The following is a 24555-nucleotide window of genomic DNA, read 5'->3' as shown; positions in this document are numbered from 1 at the left end:
CAGTCAGCTGAACCCCGAGCATGCGGGCAAGACTCTCCAGCCATACCCTTGGAAAAGGTTATATCATATCATTGACCCATTGTACTATTTACCAGTGTGGCACTTAATTGACCTATTGACTAAGCCCGTTATCCTATCATACCATCTCCTCCATAAACTTATCTAGCTTAATCTTAGTCATTGAGGTCCTTCGCCCCCACTGTTTCCCTCGGTAGGCTGTTCCAGTATTGCACTCCCCTGATGGTTAGAAACCTTCGTCTAATTTCAAGCCTGAATTTCCTGACTGACAATTTATATCCGTTTGTCCTCGTGTCCACCCCCTATTCGTTGGATAGGGGGTGGGGGTCCCAGGAGGGGGAAGTCAGGGGACAAGGAGCAGGGGGGGTTGGATGGGTTGGGGGCTCTGAGGGGGGCAGTCAGGGGATGGGAAATGGGAGGGGCCAGGCTATTTCAGGAGGCACAGCCTTCCCTACCTGTCCCTCCATACAGTTGTGCAACCCCGATGTGGCCCTCGGGCCAAAAAGTTTGCCCACCCCTGTCCTAGGATCACATTTGCCTATTAAGTTGCATCCCATTTCTGTTACTCCAGTCTTCTAGGTCATCCAGTTTCTCCTGTACAATATTCTGATTCTCTTCTGTTTTGACAATGCCTCCACTCACTCCTACTTTTTGTACCAAGATCACTAATGAAAACATTAAATAAGACAGGCCCTAACACTAATCCTTGAGGAACTCCACTAGTAACTTCCCTCCAGTTCAACAGTTCACCTTTCAGCACAACCCACTCCCTTCTGCCAGTTAGCCAGTTTCTTACCCACCTTATAATTTTTTTTACTAATCCCCATCTTCTCTAACGTAACTAATTTACCACAACAAATGCTTTACTGAAGTCCAACTGCATTTTCCTTATCTGAAAAATCATTAAACTTGAATCGGGGTGCCCTATTTATCTTACAGAACCAACATCATTAGACTGGGACATGAAACACAGAATTATAGGCTCTCTTTATGTAGGGCGACTGTAATGGGGGTCACATTCATCGCTTGCAAACGCCCCATGTCCAAGTGCATGTGACTGCATTCACTTTCTAAGTTTGTGGTGGGTCTATTGTGACTCAACCCTCTGGCCAAGTCACACACAGTCTTTATGTGAAATAAAAACCACTTCCGGGGAAACAGTCCAACCGGGGAGGGGGAGGGGGGTTATCCCAGTACCCCTCAGCTGGCCTTTCTTTCCTGGGCTCAGGCCCTTAATTAGTCCATTAGTCTTTAAAATGGCCTCGGCCCTGGTATTGAGCCATACTCTAGGGCAGTGACTCTCAATCTTTCCAGACTACTGTACCCCTTTCAGGAGTCTGATTTGTCTTGTGAACCCCCACAAGTTTCACCTCAGTTAAACTACTTGCTTACAAAATCAGACATAAAAATACAAAAAAGTGTCACAATACCATTACTGAAAAACTGCTATAATTTTTACCATATAATAAAATAAATCAATAAACTGAAAAATATTGCACTTACATTTCAGTGTATAGCATGTAGAACAGTATAAACAAGTAATTGTATGAAATTTTAGTTTGTACTGACTTCACTAGTGCGTTTTATGTAGCCTGTTGTAAAACGATGCAAATATGTAGATGATTCGATGTACCCCCAGGAAGATCTCTGCGTACCCCCAGTTGAGAACCACTGCTTTAAGGCTCTCTCCCTGGAGGCAACGTCCTCTCCCTCTCTGGGCCTTTCGGGCTCCAGCTCTCCTGCTGGGCCTCCAAAAGAGTTCATTTAGCCTTATGGAATGTATCAAAGTCCAGGACACTTTCCTAGTGGATTCTGCCCATTCTGTACTCTGGATCCCAGTCCAGGGATCCCAAAGATAGCAGCTGTCCGCCACGTCCCTTTAACTAAGACACGTTCCTGCTATGATTCCCTTAACACGTCCCCACGGCCCAGCATCTTCTTCATCCTTACCTCAGGGCCTTGTGATGACTGAGTCCCAGCCACCAGCACGGAGCACCTTCAGCCAGCCAGGCCTACCATCTACGCTCCTCCAACTCCAGCAAGGAACTAGTTCAGTGGTTTGAGCATTGGCCTGCTAAACCCAGGGTTGTGAGTTCAATCCTTGAGGGGGCCATTTAGGGAAGTGGGGATTGGTCCTGCTTTGAGCAGGGGGTTGGACTAGATGATCTCCTGAGGTCCCTTCCAACCCTAATAATCTGTGAACTAATCTCACTCTGGCCCTGCAGCCCTTCTTACACTAGACTGCTGGGCCCTGACGGGCTGCTCCCTGCAGCCCCTTTCTGATTGGCTGTTTCCCACACAGCCACTCTAAGCAGCTTGGAGGACCCTCTCTATAGCCCTTCGCTGGGGTGAGGTGTGTGGCAGGGTCGCGAGGCCTCGATCAGGGGGCATTAGGGCCTGGTCCACCCTGTCACAGTGACCACACATCCCGTTTTTTGCCAGGACAGTCCCATTTTTAAGCTCTGTCCCGGACATCATGACATTTTTGGTAAATCTGGGCATTTGTCCTATTTGATCTTACCCCACAGAGACGCAGAGGAATGCAGGACTGGCCTAAGCCACCTGGTGTTGCCACTACCTTCAGAGCCAGGTGTCTCGCCAGCAGCCATGGCTTCCCAACAGCCCAGCTCTGAAGGCAGTGCCACCAGCAGCAGCAGCAGCATGTAAATAAAGGTGGCAACACACCATTGTCCCATTTTCAGTTTAGGGAAATATGGTCACCTTACCTTCGTGCAACAAGTAGCACTTAAATTCACCCCCCTCATCCCCCCCCCACTGAAAGGTAACCTAAAAGTGATGTAGAACACAAGCTTGAAAGGTGTCTTTTTTTCCCATTTTATGTTGCTCCTTCCCCTTAGAAATAGCTGGTCTCAACTTCCATGAAGGACCTCAAAACAAAACCACATTCACTTCTGAGTATTTCCACATGGGTTGAGAAAGAAAATAGACCGAGGCTACACTACCTCAACCTGTTTTACCTATTCTGTAGATAAACAGGACTTAATTTCCACATTCAAGACAAACACCTTCACCCATGAAATAACGCATTCAGAGAAAATACATTAACACTCTGAAGAAGTCAATTGTTATTGCTGCAACTTTTAAATAAGTTGAATCTAATAATCACTGCCTCCTTGAGGATAATTGGGAATATTGTAATTATGCACCAATACCTTATCCTGTACTATGTTCAAGACTGTAATAAATCAATTAATATGTAATTCCTTCAAGTCATGCCTAATTTAAATTGAAATGAAAATTACAAGATTTCAGGAACAGAACAAATGCAATGCAGCCCTTACTAAACCGAGGAAAAATTGAGCATTTATTTATTAGTTGTGGGGTCTGTTACATCTGCTTAGATTTAGAAAAGCATGAAGTAGCAGGTCATACTGATATGCATCAATGCACTTGCCAGTAACTAACCAGGCAGAACTGGTAACTTTAACACTTTTGTTATGTTGTTTCTTTGCCCATATCCTCATTCTGACTCACAAAACAGAGTACATCTACACTACCTGCTAGATTGGCAGGTAGTGATCGATCTATTGGGGATCGATTTATCGCATCTGACGTGATAAATCAATCTCCACTAGCTCTGCTGTCAATCCTGCGCCGCGAAGACGCAAAGTGATTCTAAGTCGATCTAAGATACACAACTTCAGCTACGAGAATAGCGTAGCTGAAGTTGACGTATCTTAGATCGACACCCCCCCCCTGCAGTGTAGACCAGGCCTAAGTTTAGCTGATTTAGTCTTCAATAGAAGTCATTATCAGCACCCTAAATCCAATGTGAACTTTAGCATTTCATTGTTTGTCAGCCTGAGTCAGGTCTGTTTTAGGCAAAGGCTCCTTAATGGCAGACTCCATCCCAGGGAGACTGGTCCTTCTCCGGGCTGCAGTCTCTATCTTCCGCACCAGATCAACATCCCAACGATGGGTTACAAAACTAACCACAGTCCCAGGCGCCTTGCTGCCTACACGCCCAACCCGCCCTACCCGATGGAGATAGTCTTGCAATGTGGATGGGAAGTCATAGTTGACTACTAGCTCCACACGGCTGGTATCCAGTCCACGGGATGCTAAGTCAGTGCAGATGAGGACATGCCGTTGTCCCTTCTGGAAGGTGTTGAAAATGCCTGCTCTCATAGCTGCAGGCATCTGTCCCTGTAGCCTCAGGTGCTTGATTTTGTGATCATCTAGGATGTAGCCTAGCCAGTTGACGGTGCTGGCATTGTTGCAGAAGATGAGAAGGGCTCCGTTAGAGGGACCCTGGTCTTTGATGAGCTGCAGTAGCTCGGACGCCTTGTCGCTGCCTTTGATGCGGATGAATTTCTGCTGGACATGGGGCAGGAGGTGGTGCAAGCTCTGGCTGGTGAGGGTGGTGAAGTGGCCCAGGTTGGTCACCTTGCTCAGCAACAGGCCTAGCCCTTCAGGGAAGGTGGCACCGACGACCACGAGCTGGGTTTTGGGGTCCCACTGGTCAGCTACCTCCTTGGGGCTGTGGGCGATGGGGGCTTGCATGAGCACCTCCTCCACCAGATCCAGGAAAGAGGGGTCCAGTAGGGTGTCAGCCTCATCCAGCACCAGACAGCACAGCCGCTCCAGCTTCACCATCCGCTTCCGCAGCGCCTTGCACAGGGCCCCAGGCGTGGACACCAGCAAGTCGGCATCGGGATCCGAGCGGAGCTGGTTTTTCACGCTGGCCATGCCCCGGCCCCCGCCAATCTCCCGCACGCGCAGTCCCACGGAACGGCCCAGGGAGGAGGCCACGGTGCGCACCTGCTCCGCCAGCTCCCGGGAGGGCAGCAGCACCAGGCTGCGAGGGGAGGGCGGCCAGGCCGGGCCCAGCGAGGGCCGAGACAGGAGTTTCTGGAACAGCGGGAGGAGATAGGCCAGGGTCTTGCCGCTGCCCGTCTCGGCGGCGCAGAGCGCGTTAGCCCCGCGCAACAGGGCTGGGATGGCGCGGCGCTGCACGGCCGTGGGCTGGGTGATGGAGAGGGACTGCAGAGCGGACACCAGCGCCGGCCCCAACCCCAGCGCCTGGAAGGAGCCGTCCCCTCCAGAGGCTCGGGGAAGCTGCAGGGCCGGCGCCTGCTCTTGGGAGCGCTCCAGCTGGAAGTAGTCCCCGCAGGAGCGCCGGTGCTTCCAGCCCGCCGAGACCAGGAGCGGCCGCTCCCAGCGCCCAGCGGTCAGGCAGCGAGGCTGGCTCAGCTGAGGCCGCCGGCTCCGCAACAGCAGCTTCCCCGCCCGGGTCGAAACCACCGGCCCCTCCCGGCCGCGCCTGGGCGGCTCCCGAGCCAGCCGCAGCTGCATGGCCCGGGAGATCCGCACCACGTTCTCCGGGGGCTGCCCGCCGCCGCCGCCCGCCGGGCCCTGCACCCAGCGCACCAGGAGGAGTCGCACCGCGGAAGTCCTAGCCCCGCCCCGGCCCAGCTCCCCGGGAGCCACCATCAGCGCCCCGGCCTTGCTCAGCGCCATCCCCGGCGGCTACCGCAGCCCCGCGCCTTGCGCGAGAAGCACCCACGTGGGGGGAGAGAAGGGGCGCGCCCTGATGACGTGTATACGGGTGCCGGGAGGGGAGGCGCATGCGTAGTGGGAGCCGGTGCAGGGTCGGTGGGTGGTTGCAGCAGTGCAGCGCGGGGGCGAGCGAGGTGCCGTTGGCCAGGACCAGTTGGGCAGGTGAGCGGCCGAGCGCTGGCTGGGGGCGGTGGTAGCCGGGCAGCTCCAGTGTGCGGCTCCCTGGGTGCGCCCTGCCCGTGGCGGGCTGGTCTCCACGATGGGGGTGGGGGTGCGCGCCCGCCCCCCCCCGCCCCCCCGCCTCCTCATAGCTGCCCCAGTGCCCTGCTCCCCTCCCCCGGCCCAGGGGCCTCCTTCCCTCCCCCGGGTCCTCTTCCCCCCTCACCTCCTCCATGGCCCGTCCCCAGCCCTATTCCCCTCCCCTCGCAGCCGGCCCAGGGGTCCCCGTCCCCTCCCCCGGGTCCCCTTCCCCTCGCAGCCGGCCCAGGAGTCCCCTTCCCTCCCCTGGGTCCCCAGCCCCCCCTACCCCCACAGCTGACCCCATGTCCCCCAGGCTGTCCCTCTTCTGGTCCAGGGCCTTCCCCATAGGCCCCCCTTCCCCATCCTCATAGCCCCTTGGGCCTCCTCCCCCTGTCCCCAGGCTCACCCACAGTGGGCTCTGTGCCCTCACCGTGCTCCCTTCCACCTCCTCCCCCCAAGCCCATCTTCTCCCTCCCACGTCCAACCCCTCCCTGTGGCTGCCCCAGTACCCTTCCCCTTGCCCTCTTTTTTGCTATCGCCACCTCACTGTCATACCCCCCAAGCTTTTAACATCCTTAAATCCTCACAGCTGCTATAATGTCCCCATCTCCTACCCCTGGCCCACTGGGCTGTTACCTCCATCTCAATGGCTGCTTCATTGGCTCCCATTTCTCCCCATTCTTATAACTGCTCCAGTGTCTGCTTCTCTGCCTCCCCACCCCCTGGTCTCCTTAGTCCAGGGCTGCTCAGAATTGTCAGTACAAAAGATGCAGGCCCTTGAGCACCATCCTGGGACCAATCCCTTGGCAGGAATCCTTGTTATTGGGTGGGAACCAGTACTGAGAAGATTGAGCTGCCCTCTAGGACACCATGGGGATAGTTTGTAGAGATAGAGATTACAGTGGTGCCTAGCATGTGCCAGACACTTTCCAGTCACTCCCTGCCTCATGCAGTGAGACAAAATTTTGGCTCTTCCACTCCACCAATAGCTTCTTTCTCCACCCCCAGATCTTGCTGTATCAGCTTCTAGCTAGGAGGTTTAGTAGTCACCTCTAATTAGTAGATATCTGCCCAATTTTTAAACCATAGGGTTGTGTTCTTCAGATGCATGTGCAGATGGTAAGTATCAGAGGGGTAGCCGTGTTAGTCTGGTTCTGTAGAAGCAGCAAAGAATCCTGTTAGTCTATAAGGTGCCACAGGATTCTTTGCTGCTTCTACAGATGGTAAGTGTTAATAATGCTAATGGGTGCTGGATGCATTGACAGAAGTCTATGCAGAACTCTTATTGACTTATCTGGTAGCAGAAGCAGGTCCCTTTTTTGTAATTAAAATTGATTGGAAATAAGATCTGGTCAATAAGGGCCTCATGCACCGCCCATTGAAGTCAGTGGAAAGACTCATTGATTTTAGTGGGCTTTCAGTCAGGTCCTGAGAGAGTAGCAAAGTATGCTACAAAATATCTGAAGGCAAATCATTTTTAAAGGTGCTGAAGACAACTGCAACCTCTCCCAGTTTTTATTCTAGGACAGTGGCTCCTGGCATACTTGCAACTTTAAAAGTTAGAACAAGTGCAGATGTTATAATATACATTACAAGTTGTTTCTAATTGGCCAGGTCACCTAGATAGTTTAAATTATATATGAAAGGAGCACCTTATTCCAAATATGCTGTTTTCATGATTAGTCCAAACTCTAGTTGCCAACTTTAGATCAATCTTAAGGATATGCTGACCCAGTAGGCAAAGAAGAAAAACTATCCCCCAGACTTCTTACCATGAATTGTCATCTTGTATTTGTAGCTTCTTTTAGGGCGAGGAACTGCTTGAGAATGTAGATTCTGGGTGCTTTGCTTCTTTAGGCTATTCACTGAGGTTCTGCTAATGTGTCACCTTTTGTCTGTGACTGACTTAAAATTAACCGGTCAGTTGTGTGAAAAAATGACTTTACACCCACAAGGCAGAGAACAGAAACTCTAATAACGAGAGGCCAATAGGAAAGATAAAGAGGGACTCTCACAACATTGAGATCCAAAGATGAAACACAACGGCAGGAAAATGTCGGGGAATGCTAGGTTATATCAATCTGTTGTACCAGACCCTTTCTCCCCCACAAACCTCAGCCCCTACACCCAACCCCCCCCACCAAGCCTCCTGAACACCCATCCCACCGAGCCCCGCCCAGCATTAGGGATGCCTTGCTTGGTGGCTCATACCCTGTGCTGGGCACAGCTGCTAGTCCCAGCTGGGCTGGGGGTGAGAAAGGAGCACAGTTCCCTGCAGGGAGTGACTGGGTCAGACCCCCCCCCCAAAAAAAAAAAAAACTTTCCCTGGCTGCAGGAAGTGCTGCACCCCATCTCCCACTTTCTGCCCCCATCACTACTTAGCCCTGGGGGAGCTGCTCCCCTGGCAGGCCAAGCCCCCCGCACCCAGACTCCCCTGCTGAGCTCTCCACACCCAGCCCCCCCTGCTGAGCCCTAACCACATTCATCTGGATCCCCTGCAGAGTCCCATTGCCCCTGCACCCAGAACCCCACCACCAAGTCCCTATGCATCCAGATCCTCCCTGCACCCGGACCCCCCACTGAGCCACTTGCACTCAGATTGCCCCACATAGAACCCTCTTACCGCACACCTGGAACCCCTTTCCCCCCCACACTAAGCCCCTCCGCACTTGGATCCTGCTGGGCTGAGTTGCCTGCCCACACCTGGTACTCCTGGCGCAGATGGGCAGGGCCCCAGGATGTGCCTTACCACCAGGGGTGGGGGGATCTGCAGGGTGATCTCCCACGTCAGTGGCCTGTGTTCCTCACTGCCATGCTGGCGCTTCCAAATTTATTTATTGACAAAATTTGCAAATTTTTGCGGAATTTTAAAATATTGCACATGGAATTTTTAATTTTTTTGGTGCAGAATTCCCTCAGGAGTAGTATGTAGCTGACTCCAGCTGCTGTAACAGCTGGTTGTGAAAGAGGGCACCTGGACAGACAGGACACAAGCATGATAAGGCTTCGGAGCTTGAACTCTGCACCTTCTGTTGCACCCAGCATCATGTAGGAAGCCCTGTGCAATTGCTGAAAAATTCGTGTGATGTGATCTCCATAGCTTTCTGCATCAGCTGAAAGTGACCTGGAAGTATAGCCCCAGCAGGAGAGTGTTGCAGTTCTCCAGTCTAGAAGTCTCAAAGGCGTGGACTCTTTATTCATATAAATTCCATACCACTTCTTTTAGTCAGATAAACTGAGTTCTACTGTGTATATCAAACACAGAAAATAAACTGAAATAACATATTAAGGTTGCAAAGTGAAGCACTCAGAAGTAAGGAAATGCTGGAATTAAAGTTGTCTGCGTAACTTTAATTCATCCCTCTCTTGTGCATATAAGTTGTGATAGTCTTTAATTAGTCACATGGTATTTTTTCCCATAGGATTCCTACCTCATTAAATGCACATAATGGATGGTACTCACTTGGCAGCTATTCAGTATTTTGTTTTCTCGTTGTTCACTGTTGCCCATGCCTTATTTATTGCACATTACTGCAATCCTTCTCTGAAGACAGAATTAATAATCCCTTCATGGGTTTTTCTATGGTACCTGATCACTGTAATGTTTGTGAAGCACTCAGACACTAATGAATTTATTTTCACAGGAGATCTGTGAAATGAGAGGGTATTATATCCCCATTTTACAGATGTGGGGACTGAGATTAAGGTCAAACGCATCCATTAAGTTTGGGTACCCAATTGGAGATGCCTAGGACTGAGTTTTACAGGGCCCGTAACATTATGTAGGACTCTGTGTTCACAGATCCAATTGACTTCAGTTGTAATTGTAAGTAATCATCACTTTTGCAGATCACATACCAAAGTTTCAAGTTAAGTATCCAGAAAATAAGCAACACATAGTTAGTGACCACCTCTGAAAGGTTTGATTTTAAATGAGTTGCCTCGTATCACATTTCTGTGGCAGAGAGAATCAAGTTCACCAGGGCAGCATTCAGCTGCCTTAACCATGAGACAATCCTTTCTCTTCCTGCAAGCCCCTGTTCAGTCACTATACAGCTTCTACAACAAATGAAGCAGGGGTCCTACAAACAAGTCTCCTTCATTACATACCCCTGATTCATCCCCAGAGCAAGTCTATCCTGTACACTGAATGAGGCAGGAGTGCGTTGGAAAAAATGGTATGTAATTATGTAATTAAAATTTGTATCATGCATATGCTTAAAGGAGTCAAAGTAAGGTTTCCCAGGCAACCTTAATTCTGGCAATTCCTAAATCTTGAGACCTTGACTTCGCAACTATAATGTTTTCATCTAGTGTTTTTGGGTTTCTGTGTAATTTCTTGGGCTATAAAAAGCTACACTGCAAAAGCACAAATTCCATCCTGTGACATATTATCAACCCCTACATGGGTCATCAGTAGAGTTAGAACCTTTAGATCTACCATACACACTTCTGCCACTTGAGCTAATGGAGTAACTGATAGTTGATTGTAATCCTATATGTGTACTAGCTGTAGAGAGGAACAAGACACTTTGTCAGAGGGTTTCACAAGTATTTGGTGACAGCAGAAGAATGGTTAGACTCAGGCAGAAATCTTTAGTCCCGTTGCAGGCTCTGGAAGGGAGTGTGCTGCAATGGGCACAGACTCTTCTGCTCATGCCTCCCAAGCTTTACCCTTTTGCCTTGTTCCCTCCATCCTGTTCCTGTCCTATTCTCCTCACACAGCCACTTCCACTCTCCACTTCTCAGGCTTCTCATCCCAGTCTGTTTGCCCAGACATTCTAAAGCAGGGGTCGGCAACCTATGGCACGCATGCCAAAGGTGGCACGCGAGCTGATTTTTGTTGGCACAAGGCGGCAGGCTGAGCTGCTCAGCCCGCTGCTGCTCTGGGCTTTCTGCTGCTGGACCCTTGCCAGCCGGAGTCCCGCCACCAGTCCCACTCAGCACCCGCTGCCAGCCTGGGGGAAGGAACCCCAGGCTGGCAGCGTGTTGAGACCCTGGCTGGCAGGAGCCGGTGGCTGGAACCCCAGAGCAGCGGCGGGCTGAGACACTCAGTCGCTGCTCTGGGGTTCCGGCTGCTGGCCCCTTGCCAGCTGAGGTCCCCGCCACAGCGCCACTCACCTTGCTTCCAGTTGGAGTTCCACCGCAGGCCCCCTGCCAGACAAGGTTCAGGTCTCCGGCCCTGCTCAGCCCTACCAGCCGCCAGCTCCACTCACCTCAGCTGCCGATCTGGAGTTCCAGTCGCTGACCTCCTGCCAGCCGGTTAACAACTGATCACTCAGAAGCCTGTGTGCAGCTTAAAGTATCCAAATACATGCCAGACATTGGAAAACTCAGCAAAGAAAAGCCAGGGCAAGGATCACACTAAATTGAGAAGATCTGCATTTTAATTTAATTTTAAATAAAGCTTCTGAAACATTTTGAAAACCTTGTTTACTTTACATATAACAGTAGTTTGGTTATATAATATATAGACTTACAGAGAGACCACCTAAAAACATTAAAATATATTACTGGCATGCGAAGCCTTAAATTAGAGTGTATAAATGAAGACTCGGCACACCACTTCTGAAAGGTTGCCGACCCCTGTTCTAAAGCCTTCCTCCATCTTATCCCCTGTTGTCTTACCCAGCCAATCTCAGTTCCTCCCTCCCCTAGCTCCTTGTCCAGTCTGTTTCTCCCATCCTCCTCCTGGTGTCCAGTTGACCCCTCTCTGCCACCATGCCTCATCAACAATGACTGTGCTCCCAGACAAGAGATGCACACCGCAGCATGGAAGGGACTCCTCTCTGGGAGCGTGTGAGACGCTTTCATACACTAGTGTGAGCACGACAGCTGCCAGTGAGCCTGGTGTCCATGCCAGTGGGCAGGGCTGGAAGTGGTACAGCAATGCTGGAGGAGCTGACCGGGCTGGGTGTGGTTCCTGGTAGAGCCCTGCAGCTCCGTGGACATCCAGTTTATATCCATGGATATCCTCATCCGCAGATATAATTTTGTATCTGCATAGGACTCTAGTTATAAGTACACAGTAGTACTTATAAGGCTGGGAGTGATGGCTCACCTGTATTTCTGTTAGATGGTTGGCTTATAAAACAGTCTACTTTGCTCCTTAGCAGTCAAATGCAGGGATTCTGAAGAAACTCATCTGAGAAAGTGAGATTTATCCCTTTAACTAGATCCATTTTCGATCAAAATGGCAACTAGATCCATTTTCGATCAAAATGGCAACTTTTTTTTAGTAATAAATTGTAGGTTTTAAAAAAAAGCACCCCGGAATTTTGATGACAGTGGGGGAAGGAAATCTTGATTCTACATGTCCACTGGCAGAGAGAATGTTTCTCTCATTTGTTTCACTTTGTGTTTCAGAGCATACAACAAAAGGAATGACTGTGAACACTCCAGCGCTTTGTTTCAGAAGCAAGAAAATTCTTGCTCCCATGGTGCGGGTTGGAACATTACCCATGCGTCTTTTGGCTTTGGATTTTGGTGCTGATATTGTGTACTGTGAGGTATGAAGGCTAAAGAGATGGGGGAGGCCCTGTTTTCTTATGATACGTCAGTTTTATGAACAATATTGGTTTCTCAGTACTCATATCCTCATAGATGTTAAAGGGATTAGCATTGTTACTGTATGGTCTTCAAACTTTCATGTGTAGCCTTTTATTTTATTTAAAGTGAATTTTGTAATGTGGTATTACACTACTGTGGGTTTGTCTCTAGTGGCTACAGTTTCAAGCTCAACAGAGTGAAAGTCACTTATGCTATTTGCGTCAAGATTTAGCTTCTCTAGGAACACAGAAAGACCAAGGATAGTGACCACTCATACATTTACAAGTACAAGTCTGTTTTATAAGTTTTACTAAAGTTACAATTAAAGTTATGATTATGCATATATATAAAATTCTATAAAGACCTGTGCACAAGTTACGAATAGAGTTATACTCCCATCCTTAACAATATTCTTATGGTTTGATGGCTGCCTTGCCAATTGATCACAAGTAGAGGGATGGTTCCTGATGGAGTTTTCCGTAGGAAGCTCAATTTTTCTAATCTAGACAACCTCTTTTTATAATATGATTCTGACTATACCTCATTAGCATTTACACAAATAGTGCACCTTGTGGTAAGGGCACGTGTTAGAAAAATGTGACTACCAGGTATCTTGTCAGCAAAAAATTACTTTTACTGTTAATTTTTTGCAAGATCACCCATAGGTAACATCTTTTCCTGTAATCTTGTGTCATAGAGTCATTCATTGGTCACTTACTTATGTCAAGCATTTCTTAAACTAGTGGCCTAGTAACTAAGTTAACATTTTACAGGCCTCAGCCTATAGGCCTTGCATTTCAGCCCTACTTACTTAGATATCCAATACATACTTATCACTTCTAATTACTGATCAATCTTATACGTCTATAATCCTACAATTTAAATCCATGTAGCATACAACGATTATCTATGATATAGCATATGAGTTAATTATAACATCATACAACACTCAATAAATGAATGATAAAATGGACAAATTGGCTACACATGCATTCCCTTAATTTAGAAATTAATGTTAGGAGGGAATAGCTGGCCCAGGATATTGGTAGATATAGATCCTCTGATTATTATGTTGCCATTTGAATCTAGCACAGGTTTGTCATGAAAGTTTATTTGATCACTGTTTGGGAGCCTCAATGAAAGGAATACGGTAGTTTCATTTTAGTTGCAAATAGACAATTTTCCATGAACAAAAGCCATCATCAGAACTAGCTCTAATTTTCACACTTGTTAGCATTCTTGGCGTAGAGGCAAAGGATTGAAGTGGGCGAGCCTTATGGAGTTTGGCTATAGTACTTCTGGGAGTGAGCCTTCCAGGCTGAGTAGACAGACTTGCGCTATCTTGGCTTGAGTGGCAGTTTCCAACCCCGTCTGCAGACACTCTCAGAAATTACCAGATAAGCTGGTGTACACACAGTTTGAATCGTAGAATATCAGGGTTGGAAGGGACCTCAGGAGGTCATCTAGTCCAACCCCCTGCTCAAAGCAAGACCAATCCCCAGACAGATTTTTGCCCCAGATCCCTAAATGGCCCCTTCAAGGATTGAATTCACAGCCCCGGGTTTAGCAGGCCTATGGTCAAACCACTGAGCTAGCCCTCCCTTGACTGGTACAACTCAGGATTTGGTCCTTAATAACATTACAACACTGAAACATAGTAAAAAAAATCATAAGTTTATTATCAAAGGTTAAATTTTAAAAGATAGCGAATAAGGCTGATAAGTGGAAACAGAAATGGCTACATATATAAAACAAAACATACAACGAAATCTTAGGTCTATACTTATTAGTAGTTCCATTTCCTATTTAATACAGTAGATTTTCTCCCAAGGATTCAGTCTTTGACAGAGCTTCTTGTTTTCCGTTAAAACAAGAATCTGAACTTTCATGAACACCCCCACACTTCAAGGAATTTCCTCTGTGAATGGATAACAAAGAAGTGTTACTTATAGTTCAGTAAACCTTTTGTAATGCTGTCTGGTTTTAATCTGCTCTTCCCCCATGATTTCACATCCCTTTGTTGGTTGCATGTGCACATGGGGCTTCCATTGTATTGAATAATAATTAGTTTAAATCTGAAACAGAGGTGACTAAACATGTTTTGTCTGGCAAAGAACTTGTTTATGAACTCTGCCATGTTACAGATTTTAAAACATATTTTCAGTGTGTAAGTGTAACTCCTTATATAGCATGTATACATTCATTTCACAGTGATATTACTGAAGAGTGTGTCACCAGCTTTCATTTGATAACTTACAATAAACTATTGATTACTCCTGAGGGAATTCCATGCCAACAAATTAAAAATTATGCACACAATATTTTAAAACTCTGCAAAATGCTGCAAATTTTATTTGTCAATAAATAAATTTGGGTCCAGCATGGCAGTGGGGAGCACAGGTCACTGGCTGCATTGAGGTGGGAGATCACCCTAAAGCCCCACTTCCACTGCTACAGAGACTCGGCAGTGAGGCTTCACCTGACGCTGACACAGTGCAAGGGCTGGGCCTGCCCCAGAAACACCCCGGGGCCCTGTCCCTCTGCACCAGGTGTGGGTGGGGAGGCTCAGCCCAGCAGGATCCAAGTGTGGAGGGACTTAGTGTGGGGGGATCCAGGTGTGGGGTGAGAGGTTTCTCTGTGGGGCAATCTGTAAGCGAGCGGCTCAGTGGTAGATCTGGATGTAGAGAGGCTTGTTGGGGTGTTCCAGGTACAGGGGCAGTGGGACTCTGCATAGGATCCAGGTGAAGGTGGTTGGGGCTCAGGAGGGCGGGGTTGGGTGTGGGGAGATGGGGTCAGTAGGGGGTGTGGGTGTGGGGGGACTCAGTGGGGGGGGTACGGGTGCCAGGGCAGTGGGGTTTGATGGGTTGGGGGTCCAGGTGCAGCTGGTAGGGGAGCAGTGCACCTGGACCCCCAGGGTGTGGGGGGCTCGTCAGAGGGGTCCAGGTGTAGGGGGGTAGGGCTTGTCACGGTGAGGGTTCGATGGGTCTGCTTAATGGGGGAGCCCCAGCTGCTGCCGCCGAGGGGATGCCATGTGATGGGCTCCCACTTCCCCCCATGATTCCCCTATCCCCTTTTCTTCTCCATCCCCGTCCCCTCATTCCCCCTCCCCCTGCCCTATTCCACCTCCCTCTTCCTTCCTTCCCCACTGCCTCTGTCCCCCCTTCCCTCATTTCCCCCCACCCAGCCTCACCGTGGGCACTCAGTGTTACACAGAGTAGAAAACAGGAAGGCTCCCAGCATGCAGAAGGAGAGCATGACTGGCACTAGGACCCAGGAGGCAGCGTTCAGCTGCAGAGTCGGTGGGAGCTGAGAGACAGCCTCCTTCAGTTGGGCAGCTCTGCGCTTGTAGAATGAGGGGGAAGCAGTGGCATGTTACCCCGTGTGGCCCCCCCATGCCTTGCCTCTGTTTGGAGGGCGAGCCCCCCCCCCCCCGCCAAAACTGCACCCATGGTTGCACAGTCTCGCAGAATCCCCCACGAGTAACTGATAGATAAATACTGTGAAAGCAGTATGTTAAGAGTAGTGAGCTTGTCTGACCTGATAGAAGTTGCTGTTACAGAACAGTGAGCCCTTTGCCAATTGGCATTAAGAAGTTCTGAGGGTCACACATTCCCTCTTACAGTGAAGCAGCAGGGTTAGCCACTGGCTGTTCCATAGGCTTTGGTCCTCTTGCCTGGACCAGTTGTCTGCTACAATATTTTTTCTTCCCTTAATATGCACAGTTTTCATGTCATATTTTTGGAGGGTTATGCTCCAGTGTAGCATTTTGGAACAGATATCTTTGGTTTGATATAGTCGCACCAACAGAGAATAGTCTCTTGAGGGTCGCGTCACATCTTATAATACCCTATGATACCCTTCAGAGGCCTTGTCTACACAGGGACACTTGGGAAAGTTAATCCAAATTAATTAAAGGTGTGCATTTAAATTGGATTAGTTAAACCACATTAAACCCATGTGCACATGCTCTTATGCAGAATTGAAGTGGACTTAATTTGATTTAGTGTAGTTCACTTTGGAAGTGAATGTAGTTCACTCTTCGGAATGTCCCTGTGTAGAGAAGACCAGAGAAGAAAATCATCCCCAGTTCATAGATGGGGAACTGAGATACAGATTACTTGCCCAAGGCCATGCTGAAAGTCTGGCAGAGTTAGGAGTTGAATGCAGGTTTGTGTCCCAGTCCAGGGGAATATGCTGAATCAGTTCATATTCTAGATGCTCTGCCCAAACATACCCTTTTACTGGCTGCCCGTGCTAATTTTCTGGATTGTACCTGCTGGCTTTGGGTTCCTTGGCAAAATAGTGTTGTGGATTGCCTGTGCTACCAAAATGCCCTTTTAGGCTGGGCTTCCTGCTGTCTGGGGTCTTGAAGCTTGGCTTTCCAGCACAGAAGCCTGCAGAAAAGAACCTATACATTTTAATTCCCAGGCTGAGACACTTTTTATAGTTACAGCCTGTAGCTTTACCATACAAATTAGAAGTCCTGAAAAATTGATTCAGTAATAGAAATACTGGCGGATCCTTTATTTGATTGTGGAATGGCCATTGTGATAGCTTTCAAAATTATCACAGGATATGAAAATGTTCTTCTAGAAAAGAAAGGACCGATCACGATAGAGTGGGAACTTTAATCTGTAGATAACGTAGGCTCTCAGTTCATTATAATCTTCATACAATTTTGTCTTTCATATTCCTTAACTGTTTGGCTTTCTTTTGTCTTCTAAAATAGGTTGCTTTTCTGTATGATACAGAGTTTGACCTTGGCTAGATAGTTTGAGCAAAGACAAAAATATTTTTTGTTGTTGCCTCATTTAATGGCTGTTGGATAGTGAAGAAATGGAGAAAAGTTGTCAGTAGAATCTGATTCTTTCAGCATTTGAGAATATCTCCAGGAAACTTCATAGTTTCTCCGATCTAGAGAGGTGGGTCCTGGACTTCTCATCAAGGTAATGCTCCTAGACTTTGCTGATGAGAGGTTGCCTCTTTTTGTTTCAGCCTCTGAGTAATAGGATTAGTGTCCTGCTATAGATGTCTGGTCACTTTTTACCCCAAGCTCTAGAATTACCATAGGGTAGTTGATTAGATGGGTCGCTGATCTAGTGTACTGTTATAACATTTCTGTACATATGATTATGAAATCTAATTGTGGTCACGAACTACTGTATTTTATAGTGTTTAATTTTCATTCATGTTCTTTTGTGCTGTTTCTCTCTCTATGAAATATAGTATCTCTCATAAGAGGCAAATTAACTAATTTTACTCTGATAAACTTGCTAGTTTATTTTTATTTAGTTTTTTAATTCACTTACATATATTTCTGATCTTTATTCTTAGGAGCTGATTGACATAAAGATGGTGCAGTGCAAAAGAGTTGTAAATGGCAAGTACAATATATTTTGATAAAAACTTCCAAGTACCCTTTTTTAGTTTCAGTAAATGATGAGAAATGCTGTTACTTTGTTGGTTTGGTAGCCAGAGACACTTAAGCAGTAGCTACAAGAGGTGTTCATATTCCCATTCCATTTAATAAATTGTTAGAGGGACACAATTGGGTTAAAAAAATGGAAAATATAATTTCCTTACTGTTATTCATAATTACCTAAAGTATTACGACGAAAAGAACAAGATCTAATTTGCTTTTAGCAACTTGCACATAATTGATGAAATCTTAGAAAATGACTTGTCATGCTTAAAGAATGACATGAGTTTATATGTTCTCCAACAGTTGAGTCAGTTTGTTCAGCTTACAGAGGATATTTTTTTTTGGTCAGGTTTTAGTTCTTTGTGTCATAACAATAGTAAAGTTTCCATAACTGAAACCTTAGTTGATAATTTGGTTGGTGTCTCATTATATAGAATAGAATCCAGCTCGCTTTGTAATGAATGTATGAAGCTAACAGGACTGAAAGCATATTTAGTAATGTTTACAGATAGAATCTGAAGACTGGTCAATTTTTATTTTTTTGAATGAATGAAAAATGTTTTGATAAAAAAGTCTCCTTTTTGTAATTGGAAATTAGCACCAAAAATGTGGGATTTTTTCCAAGTTTCGAATAAAGAAAATATTGTTCCGTATCAAAACCTGCAAAATTAAAATAACTTACAAACTCTTGTAGAAAATATTGAAGTCATTTTTAATTGTGCTCCTACTTTTGACCAGCTCTATTGAGGAAACATTGGGAGCATCTGTGTTGAATTATAGATTCAAATTAACATATTTACAATTATGTGCCCTTTTACCATTTAAACTGAGGTGGTTTTAAGTGCACTGAATGCACTTATTTCCATTAAATGTATGCTGTGTTTTATCTCTATATATTCAAACTCATTGGTGCTGAATAAACTTCCTTCTTAATAACTTTTTATTGGGAGAACTCCACTAAGCTATATCACCTATATAGTTAGTCTTCTGATTAAGAATATAAGTATTACAGCTGAAATACAATGGACTTTGGGTTGTTTTTTGGTGAGAAAACCTGGAGGCAATTATTAGAACATACGTTGGAACACACAAACAGTCATGTTCACAAATACCTATACCAAGCAGTTTCCTCTTTAATGTGGTCGCTCAGTGGGACACTCAAGGATAGTAGTCTTCAGCGCATTGCTTTTCTCAGTGTAGGTCAGTTTTTTGAGCTCTTGCCTTGACTATTTGGCTTGCCCCTCTCCCCATTCGTAAGCTGAAAACCTACAATTTCTATACTGTTTTAAGGTACATAACGGTGAATATCACAGTAATGGTGCTGTACAACCCAAGAAAACACATGCTGAATTTTTTAACTATCATGTAAACATGTAGCAAACTGGGTCTAGATTTGTTTTGTTTTATTAATGTTTATGTTTTAGTAACGGTTAGTTGAAAAGAAAAGATGAACCTGTTTGAAGATGAAAATGGGGTGACAAAGGTGTACGTCAATTTTTAGGTTTCAGAATCTTCAACTAAAATAGTAGCTTCCACTTTGGTACAGAGCCTATTGCAATGGGGTCCTGACCTGGTTGCTCTTTAGGTGCTACTGTAACATACATTTCAAATAATGAGTAGTGACTGCATGAAAAGGGTGAGGAACTGGACCAGAAACAAGGCAGGGCATAGATATTAATGGACCAAATGGAACACATTCTATATAGATTTATAATTAATATAGTCCCGTTGGCTATAATGAATTTTTCTGTGTAAATCATTACAAGATGGCCCAGTTTATGTTCTCAGTTTGAATGAGAAGGGCTTAACTGACTCTTCTGAAAGCAGCTAAAATTTGAGTCTACAAGTATATGCTTACAAGAAATGAGATTCGTCCCAGTGTGAAGGTTCCCCACAAAGATCTATACGCCTCTCTGCCCTTCAAAGTGGATCTTAAGAGATAAAGAGGGACTAGCACCTTCGTTCTAAAGGTGTCGGTGACATTGGCAATTATGATTTCTGAAGAATTTGTATATGGTGTGGTGTATTAGTATACTTTGTCTAATATTATTGATATTTTTGCAAAGAGACCACATTTGTTTTCCTCAGTTGCTGACGCCAGATGTCAATCTATTTCATCTGTATTTATAATGATGTTTCATTAGGATGTTCTAGGTGGCATCTGTCAGCTTAATCACATGAAAACTGTTTTTGCGTAATAAAATTCTTTAATGTTCCAACTAAACCTTGGAGTCAGTTTGCTAATTTTTATATTAGCAAGTTATTGGCTAAAAATTGTATTTTTTTCCCCATCAAACTTAGAGATTCATGGAATTCAAGCCAGAAAAGGCAATTGTGATCCTGTAGTTTAATCTCCTATATAACACAGGCCGTAGAACTTCCCCAAAATAATTCCTAGAGCAGAACTTTTAGAAAAATATCCAATCTTGATTTTAAAATTGTCAGTGATGGAGAATCCACCAGAACCCCTGGTTAAATTGTTCCAATAATTAATTGCTCCCACCACAACCCCTGGTTAAATTGTTCCAATAATTAATTGCTCCCAGTGTTAAAAGAAACAAAACAAAACAAAACAAAAACAAATCTGCCTTTTCTTCCATTTTGAATTTGTCAGGCTTCAACTTCCAACCATTGGATTGTGTTATGCCTTTCTCTGCTTGATTAAAGAGCCCATTATTAAATGTTTGTTCCTCTTGTATAAACTTCAATCAAGTGACCCCTTAATCTTCTCTTTGTTAAACTCTAGGTTGAGCTCCTTTAGTCTATCTCTGTAAAGCATGTTTTGTAATCCTTTAATCATTCTCATGGCTCCTCTCTAAACCCTCTCCCATTTATCCACATCCTTGTTGAATTGTGAACACCAGAACTGGACACAGTATTCCAGCAGCGGTCGCACCAGTGCCGAATACAGAGGTAAAATAACCTCTACTCCTACTTGAGATTCCACCGTTTATGCAGTCACAGCTTTCACTTTGAGCACTTGGAGTTGTGGTTTTCAACCTTTTATCCTTCTGCTAACCCTCACTGAATCACTTTTTCTTTTCTGTGATCCCATATGTACTACTTGCAGCCAGTCCTCAGTTGCACCTCAGAATCCTTTGTGCCATTTTCCATGAGAACCAATAGAGTGTTTTATGGGTGTGTTTGGCATCTGAGGACTGCTTTCAAGTGGTTAAGGAAAACTGGATGAGGAGAGCCATTTGCTTGTGGCCACGTTTTTAGAACCTCTCACCTACATTAATGAACATAGGCCAAAGTGAGCCTTGGTGTAAGTGGGTGCTATTCCCATTGAAACCAAAATGGAACTGCTCCTACTTAAAGCATGGCTTAATTGGCCCCATGATGGAAGTAGAGAAGGGGACGTTTGAGGTATTTGATCCAGCCCACTTTAATATAGGAATATCGGCAGTTCTGTAAAGGTAAAATTAGTTACTGTATTTTGATATATAATAATCTATAAAAATATTCAGTCTGAACGATTAGAAAAATAAAACATTGAATCAATGTTACTTACAGCTTCTCAGTGACTTGTCTGTTTTCGTCTTGATCATGGAGTTAAATTCAATTGTTTTATACTCGAATTTACTGTATTAAATTCAAGGCTTCATAACACATGTGCAATTCTCATTAAGACCTTTTATCAAGAAGATTTTGGAATCTGTTAATTTCTGTAGGCTAATACAAGTCACTGTTTTGCTGTACGTACCTCTCTTCACAAATGTTTTTGAATACTGCAGTAATCCTTTCGGATTTAGCACATGGATTTTGCAGTAAGCTCAACTGCAGTCCGTCCCAGAGAACCTGGCAGTGTTTTGGGGAGAGGAAGAATGCTATGTATACTTTCAGTAAATTACACAAATTTGAGATGCCATCAGGTTAGCTTGGGCTCAGAATGTTTTCTGAAAACAAGGTTTAAAAAAAATGAATTTTTTTCAGTTGGATTGAAGTCGTTTTAATTCTAGTATAGGGTGACGGTAGGAGATGTCTGGAGTCCAGCATTCTCCTGGGGTATCCATAAGCAACACTGCAGCATTATGCCTGGTGATTGAGAACTGGAGAGTGAAAGTGACTAGTTCACATGCATTATGCAAGGTGAGAGAAATTCATGAATATTAAAAGTTCACATTTTAAAATACTTCTCGATCTTATTAGAAATGGAAAGAAATTAAACCTATTAACCCAAATGTTAAAGCTCCAAGTGGCTTTGACATAGCTTACAAAGGCAAATAATAAAACTAGTAACTGTTGTTTACTCCAGGAACTACACATCTTTACACAGGCTTTAATCCATAAGCCTCTCCCTCTCCAAAAGCCTTGGTATGACCTGAAAATCAACAGATCTATTTTTTGTTTTGTTTTTGCCAGAACATGGGCTAGATTTTAAAGCCAAGGCCGCCTCATAATGAAAGCTGTAGGCTGCCGACTAAATAGGCTGCCCCTGGTTCTGCATCACCTTCAGCCCCCTGGTTGGCTTAAGGTGCATTGCAGTAGCTTACAGATATGTTAGTAGCATTGACCAAGGAATTAAAAAAAATACGTATTTCAACATAACATTGTCTTTAGAAAAGCTAGCCGAAGCGCATCACTAACAGACAGAGCAGAAGAACTGCTCTAGCTATTCGGGGAAATAACTCATTTATAGTTGTTTCTATATATGCTTTCATAAACAAGTTTTGTTAAAATTTAAATAACTTCAAGTTGATAGTTTAGACTCATGAACTAGGACATTCAACAGTAAGTTTTGCATTTCACCCCTATTCTAAAACCACTGTTTTTTCACAAATATCTGTGTGAGGGACGAAGCATTGGTTGTAACGCTTAATTGTCCGTTCTGTTAGTTTGTATTACAACCTAATGAACTTTTCTGTCTAGTTGATTTTGCATATATGACTCAACTCTGCAGTGTTTCTTGATAAAGTTTATGATTCTGACATTGAGGTCTACAGCTTTATTTGGTAGAATTTCATTTATATGCACATTGTATATTTTTAATTGCTTCACCTGTCTTATTTTGTGATTATATTTAACTATATTATTTTCTCCGAATTTTGTGTCTCTCTCCTATTTCATGTAGAGGTGCTTGAAACAGTGGACTTTGTAGCTCCTAACGAAAGAGTTGTTTTCAGAACGTGTGTGAGAGAGAGAGATTGTGTTGTCTTTCAAATGGTAAGAAACCAAGAACACTTACGTTTCTGATATCAAAGTAGATTAATTTTACTAGCACTGTACTGTTCAGATATGTCTAAGTGTAGACATCTGTGTCAGATGTTAGGTAGCTCCCAGATTTCTTAACTAGGGTTAATCTTTCAGGACTCTAATTTCACACTGATTGCATTGGAGGATTTCTAAACTAATTGTATACAAGCTACATTACATACAAGCATACACAGAATAGGTGACCACTGTGTATATTGTGGGCCACAGATGTAGATTATTTCTACACCATGTTGTTTTAGCTTTATGTTCAAACATACTAGTACCAAAACTAAATTACAGTGAAATGAGATCTTACCATCGTTTGTAATTTCATTAAATAGAACTTATAGCTAGACATCATTTGTGTTTAGTACTTTTAGTAACATTTAGCACTTATTTTTAACAACATTTTTTGTTTTCCTTGTTCATTCATTCAGTTAACTGGTTCATTTGCATGTGTCAATCCTGTAAATAACAGCGATGTTTAACATTTCACAATGCCATACACTTCACACAAGAAAGACAGACATTGTTCCTGCCCCAAATAATATAAGTTTTAGACAACGCAAGCAAGGGTTGGTGGGCAAGGATTACAGAGCTACAGTCACCCAGTTCTCAGTTTAGGCATGTCTCTGTCATGGTGGATCAGCTAAAATTTCCATATTTATAAGAAAAAGGGACAATATTTATTATGAATATAATGTTTTTATTAGATTAAAACAAATTCAGGTTTGACTTTTAAAATGCAGGACAACATTTGTGTTATATGATGGGCCCTGATCCTGCCAAGATTTAAGTACATTCTTAACTTCACACACTAGGCTGACTTCAGATATGTCTTTAACTGACTAATTTTGCTATCTAGTGGTGGATCTCTGTCATATTATACATATACCTACTCTAAAAGGTGTATAAACAGTGTATATCTACACAAAAACATTTATTATAAAACAGAATCAAGTGAACAAATATTGATTACATCCTTTTTGCCCCACAGGGATCAGCAGATGCTGAGAGAGCCTTGGCTGTAGCCAAGCTTGTGTAAGTTCTCATAGACTCTTACCTGAAAATAATTTCTTTCCCTGTGGCTTGCTGAGGTGTAATTTAATTTGTAAAGACTAGTTTTCAGTTTTAGCCAAATGCAGCTATCATTTGAAACCAGGCATTGAAAACTTCTGATGCAGTTTGATGTATTTTTCCCTAGTCTTTTTTATTTGTACTATTATCATAATTAGTTGTTGTTATTAGTTATTTATAAGTCTTTCAAGGGGAAACTAATATTTTTAAAAGTCAGAAGTAAGGTATGAGAGTCCTGTGTGATTAGCAGAGCTACTAGGGTAAACAAAAGTTCCACATCCCACTAAGTGTTAAAGGAGCTGCTCAGCAAGTTGCAGCAGGATTCGCCATCTAGAAAGATCAGTGGGGAAACAGCATGAACTGGCTGTACTCCTGCTCCCATTAGCAGTAATGATTTTTTTTCAAGGCAATAGCTGCTCAAGCAATTACTTTTCATGTGAGTGACTGCTGTGCAACTTTGTAATAGGCATGCCAGGTCTCTGTTCTCAACGTGTTTTCTTCTGGGTGCTGCACACCTGCTGATAAAGCCCTAT

General features: G+C 44.6%; 2 protein-coding genes across 8 annotated transcripts in view; one reads left to right on the top strand and one right to left on the bottom strand.

The window, feature by feature from the left end:
- Window positions 1-1573: 1573 nt before the first annotated feature.
- DDX28 (DEAD-box helicase 28) lies at window positions 1574-5529 on the bottom strand. Its single transcript, XM_039502571.1, has one exon. It carries the CDS (start codon window positions 5497-5499, stop codon window positions 3826-3828), a length of 1674 nt encoding a protein of 557 aa, XP_039358505.1. The 5' UTR covers window positions 5500-5529; the 3' UTR covers window positions 1574-3825.
- Window positions 5530-5606: 77 nt separating this feature from the next.
- DUS2 (dihydrouridine synthase 2) overlaps window positions 5607-24555 on the top strand; it is a 47650-nt gene continuing 28701 nt past the window's right edge. The window contains exons 1-5 of one of the 7 annotated variants that reach the window (XM_039503957.1): window positions 5607-5700; window positions 12145-12287; window positions 17662-17707; window positions 22824-22915; window positions 23943-23986. In XM_039503957.1, the coding sequence (XP_039359891.1) occupies window positions 5607-5700; window positions 12145-12287; window positions 17662-17707; window positions 22824-22915; window positions 23943-23986 (419 nt within the window). Of the gene's footprint in view, window positions 5701-9705; window positions 9957-12144; window positions 12288-17661; window positions 17708-20614; window positions 20663-21685; window positions 21842-22823; window positions 22916-23942; window positions 23987-24555 lie in introns of those variants that run through there. The other 6 variants (XM_039503961.1, XM_039503958.1, XM_039503959.1 and 3 more) reach the window with 6 other exon arrangements.

This window comes from Mauremys reevesii, linkage group 16 (assembly GCF_016161935.1).
Source record: "Mauremys reevesii isolate NIE-2019 linkage group 16, ASM1616193v1, whole genome shotgun sequence".
Classification (NCBI taxonomy): domain Eukaryota; kingdom Metazoa; phylum Chordata; order Testudines; family Geoemydidae; genus Mauremys; species Mauremys reevesii.
This window is presented reverse-complemented; position numbering and strand designations above follow the sequence as displayed.